Raw genomic sequence first — 15,098 nt, forward strand, 5'->3', positions numbered from 1 at the left:
GTGCTGAAAAAATGCTATGAACTGAGATTTTTCAGTTTCATTGTCTATTGAATCTAATTGCTTTTAGTTTGAGTATAGTTCATTTTTAGTCAAGGATCTCCAGTATTTATATTATGTTATATTATAAAATATATATTTTAGGTCCCTTGAGTTTAGCACAAGTAAAGTACTTAAAGATTTTATTTATTTATTTGATAGAGAAAGAGAGATCATAAGTAGGCAGAGAGGCAGGCAGAGAGAGGTGGAAGCAGGGTCCCCACTGAGCAGAGAGCCCAATGCTGGGCTCGATCCCAGGACCATGAGATCATGACCTGAGCTGAAGGCAGAGGTTTAACCCACTGAACGACCCAGGTGCCCCACAAATAAAGTACTTAGATCTTGGATTGGTCAAGGACCTGACTTTGGGAGTGAGAGCACGGTCAGTTTGCATTCAGAGAGAAAAACTTATAGTGTCATAACTAGACCTTCTGAAAGGTACATGATTTGAAAGATATACAAGGATCTAGTTCCCCTAGTTTTTACAACTTAATAATCCCACATTTAAGATTACCCTGGAGTTTAGGCACTGTATCTCCAAAAGATACCTATAATAGTAATTGAATGCCATGTTAACAAATATGTATTTAATGAGCTAGTCACCATTCATTAAAAAGTGAATCCAAAGAAAATAAAATAACAAAACATCCTAAATTTGTTACTACATAGGACAGGAGTATAAAGGATGTGAGACTTGGAGGCTAAGAGGGAGAAAGATGGTGTTCTAAGAAAGCAGTCCCGCCCAGATGAGGTACCAAGGTATGAGCTTGAACAGTAGGGAACAAAGGGACAAAAACTGGTCTCTAGACTTTAGTACAGCAAGGAAAAGCTGATCTTATGCAAAACAAATAAGATTATCAAAAGTTTGTCTACCATGTCCCAATTTGGCCTAACCTAGAGCTGAGTCAGCTAGAGTCATGATTTTATTTATTTATTTATTTAGAGAGACAGAGAGCAGGAGTGGGTAGGGAGCAGGGCAGGGTGGGGAGAGAAGTAGATTCCCTGCTGAGCATGGAGCCCTGTGTGGGGATGGATCCCAGGACCCTGGGAAATCAGGTCAGTCATTTAAGCCACTGAGGCACCCAGATAACCCTAGGGTCATGCATATATTTAGCAAACAATTGCTGAGTGCTGACTATGTATCAAATATTGTACAAAGATGTATTAGATCCAATTACTATTCTCAAAGAGCTCTCAGACAAGCATGGATCCTATACACAGCAAAACATAAGTAGGATAAAGGCTACAACAGCAATAGAAATAGAGCTCTACAAGATCACCAAGACAAGATTACCTTGGAAAAGTAAGCCCACTTAAATCACAGAGATATTCACTACATTCAAATCCAGGCAGCAAATTGCATTAGCTGTTATTTTTCATAATGAAGGCGTTAAAATTGGGTTTATGATGTTTTATTTATGATAATACAAATATGTTTATTGTGGAGAATTTTGGAACCATAAAAAATGTAGACAAGAAGAAATAAAAATCACTCATGATCCCTTCCCTTACCCACAGATAGTATTATTAGCATTTTACATTTTCTTCCATTCAAATAAAGAATTGAGATCATACCATATATGCAGTTCTATATATTCATTTCTCACTTTTCCTTATATAATACTATGAGCTTTTTCATGTAAATTTGTATGACTCAAAATCATTATTTTAGTAGCTACATATTTCAGCCTGTAGATGATTAATCTTTCCCCTCTCCATAGGAAAGTGTTCCACTTAGTGTACCTTCATCAGTATTATTATTTGAAATTTATTTCCAGTTAAAATATGGTACCTTTGTTATGTTTATTTGATTCTTAGTTTGGTTGAATAGTTCTTGCTGTTTATTAAACATTTGTTTTTCTTTTATAAATGTTCATGCCATTTGCTTATTTTTCTATTAGTATGAATCTTTTCCTTATTGAAGTATAAAAACTCTATATTAATGATATTGACTCTTTTTCCATCAAAAGTTTACAAATTACTTTATTCTAATGTTTTGTCTCACTTCTAATGTTATTTATGGCCCTCTGCCATCACCACACTGAAGATTTACATGTTTAAGTACACACACACACACACTTTTTTCTCTGTGTCTCTTTGATTTTTAAAAATTATAAGATAAATATTAAGCTACATTTTCTTCTAATACTGTGGGGACATTACAATGCAATGAAGATTTTGAAACTTTCATCAACTATAGCTTGGAATGTGTGATGAATTATCATGAAATGAGTATTTAATAGAAATACCTAGGGGCACCTGGGTGGCTCAGTGGGTTAAAGCCTCTGCCTTCAGCTCAGGTCATGATCCCAGGGTCCTGGGATCGAGCCCCACATCGGGCTCTCTGCTCCGCAGGGAGCCTGCTTCCCCCTCTCTCTCTGCCTGCCTCTCTGCCTGGTTGTGATTTCTCTCTGTCAAATAAATAAAATATATTTAAAAAAAAAAAAAAGAAATACCTAGCACAGTGCTGAACACATAAGCACATGCTTTCATATATGTTTCTAAGACTGAAGTTAACTGGAACCATAAATTCATGTCAACATTTATGCAAATGACTTTTAAAATTTCACTCTGAAAATTGCTCCCTATTATTATTAATGGCTTCAAGGTCATTAAGCAACTATAATTATATGCAGCTTTTATCTTTCTTTACAGGAACTCCATTCTCCAACAGTGAAAGTCACTGCATATCCACAGACTACTATTAGGAGATACATAGTACAAAATCCTGAACAGGTGAGCTATATCACACAAACTCCTGTTCCAACCTATAATTCCTTAGAAGTTGATAGCTTAAACGAGAAGTGTGACTCAGTTGCCAGATCCCTAAAATCAGATCATTGGGAGTTTCTTCTAGTTTTAAAGTTTATTTCTAATCATTAGTATTAGAAATCATTTAAAAATATTTTTAAAGATTCTATTTTTTTAATTTTTAAATTTTTTTAGTGATTTATCAGTTGCATATAACACCCAGTGCTCATTACATTAAGTGCTGTCCTTAGTGCCCATTACCCAATTATCCCTTCCTCTTACCCCCTTCCCCTCCAGCAACTCTGTTTCTTAATTAAGAGTCTCTTATGGTTTGCCACCCTCTCTGTTTTTATCTTATTTTATTTTTCCTTCCCTTCTCCTACGCTCATCTGTTTTGTTTCTTAAATTCCACACAGGAGTGAAGTCATATGGTATTTGTCTTTCTCTCACTGACTTATTTCACTTAGCATAGTACACTCTAGCTTCATCTATATCATGGCAAAAAGCAAGATTTCACTGTTTTGATGGCTGAATAATATTCCATTGTATATATGTACCACATCTTCTTTATCCATTCATCTGCCGATGGACATCTGGGCTTTTTCCATAGTTTGGCAATTGTGGACATTGCTGTTATAAACACTGGGGTGCATGTGTCCCTTCGAATCACTATTTTAAAAAGTCATTTTTAATTCCAGACAACTATGTGCCCATATACTCTGATTTAGTGATGCAACTATTCCAAGCAGTATGGACATTCTTGGGTTATAAAGTCTTTCTACTTCTATAGCACCACCTTTATACTACAAAGGATTTTGTATCCTTTGAACCAAAGGAAAAAAAGACAAATTTTTTTCACAAATTTCACATAAAAGTTATCAGCTATTACATCAGAGGTTGGAGTCCTTAGTTTATTCAGATTTGCCATTGAGACATGGGCTAGGAGGAAGAAAATGAAAAATCAAAAGTTCAAAAGTGTCTCCATGCCTTTATTGCCTATGCTATGAACTTCTGTGCCTAGCAATAAGCTCTTTTGAAAATTATAGTTATATTTTCTACTGAGATATATAACCTTATATTTTGCAAACTATGATATTATTCTCTATCTCATTTTGATGAGAAAATTAAGAAAACTTTTCCTACAGTAAAAAGCTTTCCTCTACATACACGCAAAGCTATATACAGCCCTTCTTTAGCTGCAACATGTTATTCTATGGGGTTATAAGGACGAAGTTTCACAAATAGAAACAGTGTACCACAGATAATAATACAGCAATTCTTTGTGTTGTTCTTATTTTATTTCTCCACAATTGCAAGAAAGAATCCTCCCCTCTGTCACAAAATAAAATCAATTATTTGCTTCAGCTGTGGAAAGCAAAGGATTAAATTAGGGTAACACACTTGATATTACTCCAGGTGCATGGGTGGGGGAGTTGCACTGTTTTTTTACTATCTGTTCTCCCCTCTTCTTTCTTTGTTTATTTTAAAATCATTTTCTCATGTCCCTTCAGCTACAAAGGGAGTTAGTTATGTATGTATGCATGTGTGAACATATGAGCATGTAAGCTCTGTGGTGGGGGGGTGATTATTTTGAACACTTGCTTCAGTTTTCACATATCCGTTATAAGTATCAAAACTGAATGTGATTACACTAAAGCAATTGTTTTGCTTTCTTTTGCAGAATCAAATGTTTAAACAACAAATCTCAAAAGTGTGTTGGTGAAGGGAGACATAAAGAGAGCTTGAGAGATGAGAATGTGCATTTTTCTATGACATGACCACTTTACCCTTTCCCATTCTTCCTCCCTTGTTCTCCTTTTTCTTTCTTTCACCTACAAGCTGGGGAATATGTGTACTTGGATGCATATTACATTTGATATCCCTGGGTTTCAAAGAATTAGTTCTGGATAGCACTTTTTTTTTTCATAATGTGAGTTGCTGTGTTTACCTAGCATATATTCACAGAATAATTTTTAAATATCAAATAATTTGAATTCCAACACACTTTGCCAGTGATTTTTATGTGATTTTGGATAAATTCTTATTTTTTTTTTTAGATTTTATTTATTTATTTGACAGAGATCACAAGTAAGCAGAGAGGCAGGCAGAGAGAGAGGAGGAAGCAGGCCCCTCACTGAGCAGAGAGCCCAATGTGGGGCTCGATCTGAGGACCCTGGGATCATGACCTGAGCTGAAGGCAGAGGCTTTAACCCACTGAGCCACCTAGGTGCCCTGATAAATTATTATTCTTAAGTTAACGGAGAAAAGGATGAATTAATGTTTATTGGATATATGCTCCATGATAAGAAATTACATATTTTATCCTGTTTAAACCTAAAAAGTTGAGAAAACAGAAGCACAAAGAGGTTAAGTTATTTATTCAATGAATATTTATCAATTGCCTACTATGTACTACAAATCGCTCCAAGAATTAGGGATAGAGCAGTGAACAAAACAAAGTCCAATAGTCTTTAAACTTAAGCTTTTAACTAGCCTCAAACCATTTAGTTACAAAGTGACAGAGTGGGAACAGAAATTGAACAATTCTCATCTGGGAAAGATACATTGAAGATATAGGTGATTTAGGATCCAGATACTCATCCACATACCAACTTTCCCCCATCATTCCCTGTGACAGTGTAATACAAAGGCAGAAAAATTAGAAGTATGTATGGAAATACATATTTGTAACACTGAGCCTGCCCATGTAAAAGCTTATTATTACAGCTGTGTTCAACTACAAAGAAGCAAATCGTTTCTTAGGGACCCCCCTCCCCGCAGAGGGTAATGATTATTTTAAAGCTTTTAACTGTTTCTATTACTGAGGAATAAAACAAATTTCAACCTCTATGCTTTGTAAACAAAAATAATCTGATTTTGCAGAGCAGCTTGAATATCCTATTTAAATATATTCCTCATTTTGTTTACCTAAGTATATGCCTTTTTGTTTGTTCTTTTAAATCCCCCCAGGAGAAGATTCTGGCTTAATTACAATATTTATAATAAACTGAGCCTCCTAAATGGCAACTTTATCCTCTTTCACCTCCCAGCTTGCCTAATCTTCGCTTCTCCTCTTGTAATTAAACTGATCTCAATCTACTTCTCATTATGATTTCCTTCTGCCTCTGTTCAGCCTTTTTAAATTTTTGGTTGCTTTTGATCTTCTTTAGCTCCATTTATTGTCATTTTAGTCAAAGTATTCATGCATTCTGGTATATAATTTGACCTAGAAATGAAGAAAATATTTTTGTTCTGCCAGTAGAGAGAATCCAATTGATATTAATAAGTTTTATTAATTTTCTAATTGTTGAACTCCTGCTATGGTGAGGAAACTGTACAGCCTTCATATGGTTGGGGGGAAGGAAACAAGACATGGTTCCCATAACAAAAGAGTTCACAGCTCCTCTTGACAAGGGAAATAAGATATGTCCACAAATAGCCATGCAAAATATATGGTGGGACGTATGATAGATGACACAAGAAAATTACAGATGAAGTCTTATTGAAGTTCTAGGGGTTGGAGACAACACATTTGTTTCAGAGAATCAGAGAAGGATTTACTGTGATATTTAAGTTATTATTACAGTTAACATTGTTGCTAGTATCATTTTACTAATGAAGAAACTAAATCTTAAATAAATGTGACTTGTTCAGGTCTTCTGACTCCAAATCTATTATTGTCTTTTCTGAGTTATTCTGGGGTTAATTTTGAAAAGATTTGATAACTTATGTTGAATATGGTGTTAAAAAAAAAAGAAGAAAAGTTGGGCACCTGGGTTTCTCAGTTGGTTAAATGGCTGACTCTTGATTTTGGCTCAGTTCACGATCTCAGGGTCCTAGGATTGAGCCCCATGTAGAGCTCCATGCCAAGCAGGGAGTCAGCTTCAGAATTCTCTCTCTCCCTCTTCCTCTGCCCGGTCCCCTGCTTGCTCTCTCTCTCTCTCTCTCTCTCTCTCTCAAAAAAAAAAAAAAAAAAAAAAGTAATTCTTGAAAAAAAAAAAAAAGACCTGGAGAGGGCAGTTAGGTTGCTCAGTTGGTTGAGTAACTGATCTTGATCTGAGCTCAAGTCTTAATCTCAGGGTCATGAGTTCAAGCTCCACATTGGGCTCCACCCTGGGTGTGGAACTTACTTAATAATAATAAAAAATGACCTGGAGAAATGTCACATTTGAGATAGAGAGTTATTGGGAGTTATTCCTTTGAAAATTGTCATTGTAGCTGTGAGAACGAATGAAAAACCCAATGGGTAATGGAGAGGGTTGAGGCACAGAACCTTGAGAAATGCCTAGCTTAAGTCGTTTAAGGAAAGGCATGTTCCTTAATGCTGTTAAGGAAACAGAAAGGAGCCACTTTCATGGGCAGAGAAGTTGTCAGAAAGAAATGTGAACACAGAGTAACTAAAACAAATAGGGGAAAAGGGTGGTCAACTGTCTCAAATAGCCAAAAGGCCAAAGAGGATGAGGATGAGGTTTGAGAATAAAGAGTTCGACCATTAAGTAATGGTGATATTTGAGAGTTTCCTTATAATTTTGGAAGCAAAACCCAGATGTGCAAAGTTAATGGGTGGATAGATGAAGAAATGGAGGAAATAAATGAGGATTACTCTTCTAAGAAGGATATTGCTCAAAAGAAGCAGATAGGATGGTAGCTAAAGGAGAAAACAGAATCTTGGAGATCTGAGAGATTTACAAACAAAGGAAAAAGAACCAGTAGTAAAATTAAAGATGCCACAGGGCAAGGGGACAAATGGACACAATTGTGGAAGAGACAAGAGGGGATAGGATTCCAGGTATAGAGAAGTGACTTCAGGATAAAAGGAGGAATTTGTCTTTCTTGGTAATGAGATGGAAGGAGCAGAAATTGAAGAGAGGTTTTGAGGTAGGGAGGAAGATGAAGGAATCTCATTGAATAGGTCTTTGTTTTCTCAATAAGAAGAAAGAGAATGAAGGAATGTGAGCATAGGGGATTCAGGAAATTGAAAAGAAAATTGCAACCACAGTTATAGAGAATTTGACAAATACAACTATGACCATGAAGGTTAGAGGCGCTCTTAAATTTAAATAACTTGCATTTGTACTGAGCCAAATCAGCAAATATTTTTTTAAGTTTCTCCAGCAAGGTTTCATGGCCTGGGAACAGCAAAGTAGATGCTGGGGATTATGTACTTTGTTAGATGTGAAAACTACAGCCAGAGGTTCTAAAAGTAACAATTAAAATGATAAAATCAACCATCTTTGAAGACACCTACTAATTTTTAGGGTGACTCTGGCACCAATTCAAATGTACAGATTAAAAAAAAAAATAAGCTGCCAAAATAGTAAAGCGGTCTAACAGCTCATTAGTGAAAAATCTAAGACTTGTAATTAAATTTATTTTGGTGAATTGTTTTACTAAGAATGATATATTTATATATACTAAAATTTGGTTTTACTTCTTTAAACATTTTGGGGAACAATAGCTCCCTAAATTTGGAATTTTTTTTCAGTAAGTCATTTAAAATAATAAGTCCAACACACATTTAAGAGAGAATCAACACTGTTAGAACCCAAACCATTTTTCTTCTTAAAAATAATGATGATTCAGCATTTATAGTGAACAGAGAGAAATTTTCTTTTGCTCTGTTTTCCCCTGTTAGAGGGTACTTAAATCCTTAAGATAAATATTCATATCATCTCTCCTCATCCAGTCATCTGTTCATTCACTATTGTGTATTCAAGATGAATACAGTCCTTGCCTTCAATAAGCCTATTTTTGTATATACTTTATCTTGACATCTTAGAATAGTTCTAACAAGGTTTTCATTAACTTTTTAAAATGCAGTACAGACTTAAAGTATTATATTATTAAAAACCAATGTCATTTGTACATTAAAATCACAGATTAAAGGTAGTTTAAAATACGTTATTTTGCTTGGTATAAAGTATTCTTTTTTTTTTTAAGATTTTATTTATTTATTTGACAGAGAGAGATCACAAGCAGGCAGAGAGGCAGGCAGAGAGAGAGAGGAGAAAGCAGGCTCCCTGTGGAGCAGAGAGCCCGATGTGGGGCTCAATCCCAGGACCTGGGATCATGACCCGAGCCGAAGGCAGAGGCTTAACCCACTGAGCCACCCAGGTGCCCCAGTATAAAGTATTCTGCGTTACCATCTCTGTGATAAGAAAACTAAGCCTCAGAGAAGGTAAATGACTTTCCTACATTTCCACAGCATGTGGGTGATAGAGGCAGAGTTGAATACAGGTTTTATGACTCTAGAATTTTTTTCCATTACTCCTTCTTTCACTAATTTCAGTAGTCAGATCCAATGGCTCTGTAGTAGTCCAAATCAAATCCACTTTAGAATTCTCATCTGTTGACATCTCTGAAGCATTTTTACTGTCACTCACCCCTCCACTGCTTTATGGAAATTCTTCTCTTGATTTTATTTCATTTTTCTCTTCTGATTCTCATATCCCTTAAGACTTATATAGTTATACCTTTGATATTCACTTGGCTTTTCAGCAATTGCATGATTTTAACAGGAACTTCTAAGCATATGATTCTGAAATCTAGAACTAGAACTGTAGCCATGAAATCTCCACTCATGTGTGTGCTGGACATTTATAACCTGAATGCCTTCCTTTGCATTTTGGTAAAAGTCCCTTTGCTAACCCTTTGCAGTAATTTAATACATGTTTAAGGGATTGCTATGCACTATATATTTACTAAATGTTATAAGGAATAAAAACATGAATCAGATTTTTTTAGATTTTTACCAGGAGCACATAAAATTCAATGTGTCTCAACTCTCCTTGTTTTTGTTTTTGACACCATCAGCTATGTAGTAGATTTCTCAGATTTAAGATCTTAGTGTCATCTTTGGAAAGTACTGTCCTTCATGATTTAAGATAATCTCTTAACTGGTCTCCTTACCTGTACTTTTTTGTTTCTCCAACAAATCTCCCTGAAGTAGATTTATGTTCACCTCAGTCCATTCTTAAAAGCATTCAAGGACTCATTTGTGTCCCTTACATGTAATTTATACTTTTACAGGCTTGGTTTATTGACTTATTTTGTTTACTTCATTTGGAGTACCATTTTCTTCTATTTCCTCATATGCAAAGCCCACCTTAATCTTTTCTCAAACGCCACCTGATCCAAGTAACTTAACCTGAGCACTGCCAGATGGAATTCAATTTTTCCTCTTCTGAATTCCATTCCATAACTTATTTCTCTGTACCTTTTACAAGGGCTAGCTTCTTTCTACCTTGTATCATAGATGTTTATGTTCATATATTATCTACACTGGAGATCAAAAAAATGTCCTGTAAAGGGCAAAATAGTAAATATTTCAGGCTCTTCTCTCACCATAAGGTTTTGGCCTTCTTTGTACTTGTAGTTCTTTAAAAATCTAAATATCATTCTTAGCTTGAGGACATTATAAAAATAGGCTGCTGGCTACAGTTTGGTGAATACTGATCAATATTTAGTGTTCCTGGTAATAAGCTAAGTGTGATTCATTCCTTATAAAATTCAGCACTGGTTGTTATACACAACTAATGAATCATTGAACACTACAACAAAAACTTATGATGTACTATATGTTGGCTAACTGAACATAATAAAAAAAGAATTTCAAAATAGCAAAGTGGAAAATGAGGAAAAGAAATGTATTTTTTTGTAAGAAAGTGTAGCCATTTTCTAAAAAATAGATCATTGATATACAGCCTACATTTACATAAATGTGCATATTTCAGTCAAGTCACCTTTTATATTTTTAATCTTTACTATTACCAATAATATGTACTAAGCTAAAGTATATTGATATCAGTTATGTTGACATTAAATAGGTATAATGACTATAGTGTTACAGTTTGAAGCTATTGTAATGCTAGACTTATATATAACTGTAAGTATTAAATATCTCAGTAAAAATGGTCAAAAAAAACATAGCAAAGCATATTGTGCATAGTTAGCTCTCAAACATGTGTTATACAATTACAAATAACTACAAAAACTCTTTTTTCATTTTTTACAAAGACATACAAACACAGAAGAGCTTCTAGGAGAATCCTTCTAAATATATCTACCTTTAGATTTAAAAATTCATCAGCTAGCCAAATTTAATCAATTGCATATTTGTTTCACCAAAATATCCCAGGAACATTTAGTTAAAGCACTTTTTATTCAAACTTGATTATAAGAAGTATATAGCTTTGGATTTAAGAGCATCTCAAAACCAGTGTTTTCATCTAGTTGTTTTAAGAGTTTTTACAATACCAGACGACAAAAACATTAGCATGTTTTGATTTTGAAATGGTCTTAAACACATTAACTAGTAGCAGGTTTGGTCAATCCCCTTCTGTACTGTTCCCCTGTATTATAAAAATAAATGAATGCAATTAATCTTTGTAGCAAAACAACCATAACTCTCCCCATACAAATAGACTCATATGAAAACTAAAAGAAGGATAGGAAATATAGTAATATTCCATTTATTTTATTTTATTTTTAAAGGTTTTATTTATTTGACAGAGAGAGACACAGCAAGAGAGGGGGACACAAGCAGGGGGAGTGGATGAGGGAGAAGCAGGCTTCCCATTCAACAGTGAGCCCGATGCGGGGCTCAATCCTAGGACCCTGGGATCATGACCTGAGCCAAAGGCAGACGCTTAAGGACAGAGCCACCCAGGCTCCCCTGCATTTGTTTTAAACTATTGATCTGATCCTTATTAGTCCTTCCCTATTTTCTTTCAGATATTAGACATGTCACCAACCTTTATTTCATTGGCTGATATCTTTTAAGCACTTGGATAATCCTGCATCAACTTAGTTGATTATATGGGGATACCTTGGCACTTACTGACTCTACTCTGTTCTCAGTATTCAAAACACATGTTGTAAAGACAGCCTTAGCTTTGGTTATAATCACAAGTAAGAATTGTACACTTCAAGGGTACCAAAACTAAGTTCCAGGAAAAAAAATCTTTAATATAGTTTTACCTAATTCACAGCTCACTGATGAATTGTTTATTTTACATATCTCCAATAATATTTTTCCAAAGAAAGAAACCTGCCAGTGAACTCAATTTAAATGAAGTTGACCTAATGCCTATCTACCTCAAAGGAAACTCACTGTATCTTGCCTTAAGAATAGAAAAAACTCTTTTCTGTCCTCTGGAAGTTTTTGTATGATGTTGGGGTTGTCTGTTTGAGACTTTACTTTTAAAAAAAGGAAAAATATCTTTCTCAGCCCCTTCCAATTTCCCCTGAAACACTTTGTTAGGCCTAGTAAAAGGTAGTAGGAGAGATCCAGATTACTCTGTTTAAGAAAATAGACCATCTTTGTTACTATTTCCTTACATCTTTTAAAACTTTATTGGGAGGGGAGGTGAACAATGAGAGACTATGGACGCTGAAAAACAATCTGAAGGATTTGAAGAGGTGGGGGGGTGGGAGGTTGGGGGAACCAGGTGGTGGGTATTAGAGAGGGCTTGGACTGCATGGAGCACTGGGTGTGGTACAAAAACAATGAATACTATTATGCTGAAGATAAATTTTAAAAAATGATTTAAAAAAAACTTTATTGGGTTCTCATTCTATTCTCCTAATATGCTACTAACTCAGAGTTTATTAAAGACTAGATATTTGCTTAAGTTAAGGTTCCTCTGAAAAGGTAACTTTCAAAAAAAAAAAAAAGACAAAAACATAGTCATTATTGTCTTTATAGGAACCACTTTCTCCATTCCTAAGAGGAGGCCATTTCTTCCCAGGAAACAATGTCATTTATGAAAAAACAATAAGAAAGGTAGAGAAACTAAATACAGATCAGGTATGTAAAATTTGTTTTAAAGCTTATTAAGTGTATACTTTTGAATTGCCAGCATTTTAATAGAGTGAAAATGACACTCAATTGTCAAGTGCCCATCAAGGCCACTATGAGTCATAATAATACCTTACTATGTCTCCAGTCCTTCATATCATCCTTAACACTTTCATATTCATTCTATCCATGTGAAGTATTATTGTCCCTGTTTTACCGAAGGGGAAACTAAAGTAAAAATGTGTCAAGTCACATACAAAATTAATGGTAGAAACTGAATTTAATACGAATATCCCAATGCTTTGTATGTCTCTTTTGAAATGGTCTCACAAAAATTATAATTTAAAACATTATAACTTTGTCTTAATTGTGGAATTTGAGAAGCAAAACAGATGAACATAGGGGAATGGGGAAAAAGAGAAACAAACCATAAGAGACTCTTAACTATAGAGGACAAACTGAAGATTGATGAAGGGGAGGTGGGCAGGGGATAGACTAAGTGGGTGATGGTCATTAAGTAGAGAATTTGCTGTGATGAGCAGTGGGTGTTATATGTAAGTGATGAATCACTAAATTCTACTCCAGAAACCAATGTTGTACTACATGTTAACTAGATAGGATTTAAATAAAAACTTGAAAAAATGCAAAAAAAAAGTGAATTTTCAAGTGAATGCTACATATGAACAGATATGTACAATACTGTATTCTGTAAAAGTGTAGAAAACTGTAGTTCAAGTCACATTTTTAAAAATTTCATTAATTCAGCTCAGAGAACAAGTACAACATTCAAAACTGCAGCAGGGCAATGGTAATTCCATAGCATGTAAAGATACTAGACTTACAAGCAGGGTTGTTACTGTAGCCAGCAGAAGTTTCACATTGATCTCAGTGGATACAAACATTTCCAGCCCAGACAGAGCCTAGGACTTGTCTTTTGGACATACTCGAAATAGGGCAGTGTGTTAGTTTCTTAGGACTGCTGTAACAAAGTACCACAGTCTGGTTGGCTTAAAACAACACAAATGTATGGTCTCACAGGTCTGGAGGTCAGAAGTATGAAATCATTGTGTTGTCAGGGCCATGCTCCCTTTGAAGTCTTCAGGGAAGGATCTCTTCTATGCCTATCTCCTAATTTCTTGTGGTCTCAGGTGCTCCTTGGTTTGTAGATGCATAACTTTAATCCTTTATCTTCACATGGCATCCTTCTTGTGTGTCTTCATATCATCTTCTCTCTGTGCAAGTCTGTCTCTGTATCCAAATTTTCCCTTTTCATGACAATACTAGTCATATTTCATTAGGACCTATTCTAATTACCTCATTTTAATGTCTTACTTCTATAAAAGCTTTGTTTCAAGGGGGAAAAAAAGAAGCAGCCCCAGTTTCTAAACAAGGTCACTTTCTGAGGTACTAAGGATTAGGACTTTAACATTTGCATTTTTTTGGAGGGACAAAATTTAACCTATAACAGGCAGTTAAATAATATCAAATGAATTTTTATCACAAAGTCATTTTTTCTCATATGCAATTGAAATATTAAAGTATGTTAAATTCTTTTAAATTTTCTTGGAATAAGAACATATCTTATTTTTATGAGTATTTATGGGCAGTTGTTATCAGATTCATAGGAACTAATACATTATTACTTATTTGATGCTTATTAAAAATAAAATAGTGTAAACTCTCAGAATAATAAAAATCCATACCTTTAAGACTCTGGTCTACTTAGAAAGTTGGATATATTAGAAGGCTTGGTATGGTATGTATGGAACACATATCTTTCAGAAGAATAACAGAATATTTCTGGACATTATGATTCCAAATAGAAAAATTTTATCAAATATGTCAGTTCTTTAAGGGGCACTTTCCTCAAGCTATCAAATTATAACATCTGTCCTTTATCCAACTAGACTGACAAAACAATAAATCTGACACATTTTAAAAAGTAAGAAATTTTTGAGACACATCATTTCATGCTCCTTTTAATTTCTTGTCTCAAAAAGGATAATTACTTTTTAAAATCTTGGTTCCTAGAGGAAAATGCTGAATATCCTGTACATTCTTATTGCTATACATATGGAACAGATAAAGAAGAATTCCTTTGAAAGAACAATACAGTTACTTACTATTAGTTTGAATATTTACCTTTTTACATACACTTTTTTTATTAGTGACTTAAATGATTTGGGAGTTTGGGGACTGCCATGAAAGACTACCCAGAGTAAAAGGAACCACGTATATGGAACAAACTACAAATGCCTTGACCTAGTTGAGTTTCCTCAGTGATAGAGATGCAGTAGGACAAGCTGGAAAGCTGGAGTCAGGATGAAATAATTAATGTTATATGAGACTAGTTCAAGTAGGACTAGCTCTTAGGAGATAAGACCTGCCCAAAACAGAGGTCTTTGTCATGGAAGGGTGGTAAATTGGTGCCAGTTGCAAGATAATTATGTAGTTCATATGAACTGTACTCTGTATATTTTTTTCTCTATCAAAGAAGACAAAATATATGATT

At 34.7% G+C, this 15,098-nt stretch overlaps 2 protein-coding genes across 2 annotated transcripts in view; one reads left to right on the forward strand and one right to left on the reverse strand.

The window, feature by feature from the left end:
• The window catches only part of LOC116861910 (MICOS complex subunit MIC27-like), a 552,532-nt gene that overhangs the window by 179,207 nt on the left and 358,227 nt on the right, over nucleotides 1–15,098 (reverse strand). The gene's annotated exons all lie outside the window — the stretch shown is intronic.
• Nucleotides 1–15,098, forward strand: part of POF1B (POF1B actin binding protein) — a 100,814-nt gene that overhangs the window by 15,261 nt on the left and 70,455 nt on the right. Inside the window, exons 4-5 of the mRNA XM_032848800.1 lie at nucleotides 2,692–2,772; nucleotides 12,494–12,595. Coding sequence (XP_032704691.1) covers nucleotides 2,692–2,772; nucleotides 12,494–12,595 — 183 coding nt within the window. The remainder of the gene's footprint in view (nucleotides 1–2,691; nucleotides 2,773–12,493; nucleotides 12,596–15,098) is intronic.

Source organism: Lontra canadensis, unplaced genomic scaffold, assembly GCF_010015895.1.
Source record: "Lontra canadensis isolate GAN:19392208 unplaced genomic scaffold, GSC_riverotter_1.0 scaffold209, whole genome shotgun sequence".
NCBI classification, from domain to species: Eukaryota; Metazoa; Chordata; class Mammalia; order Carnivora; family Mustelidae; genus Lontra; species Lontra canadensis.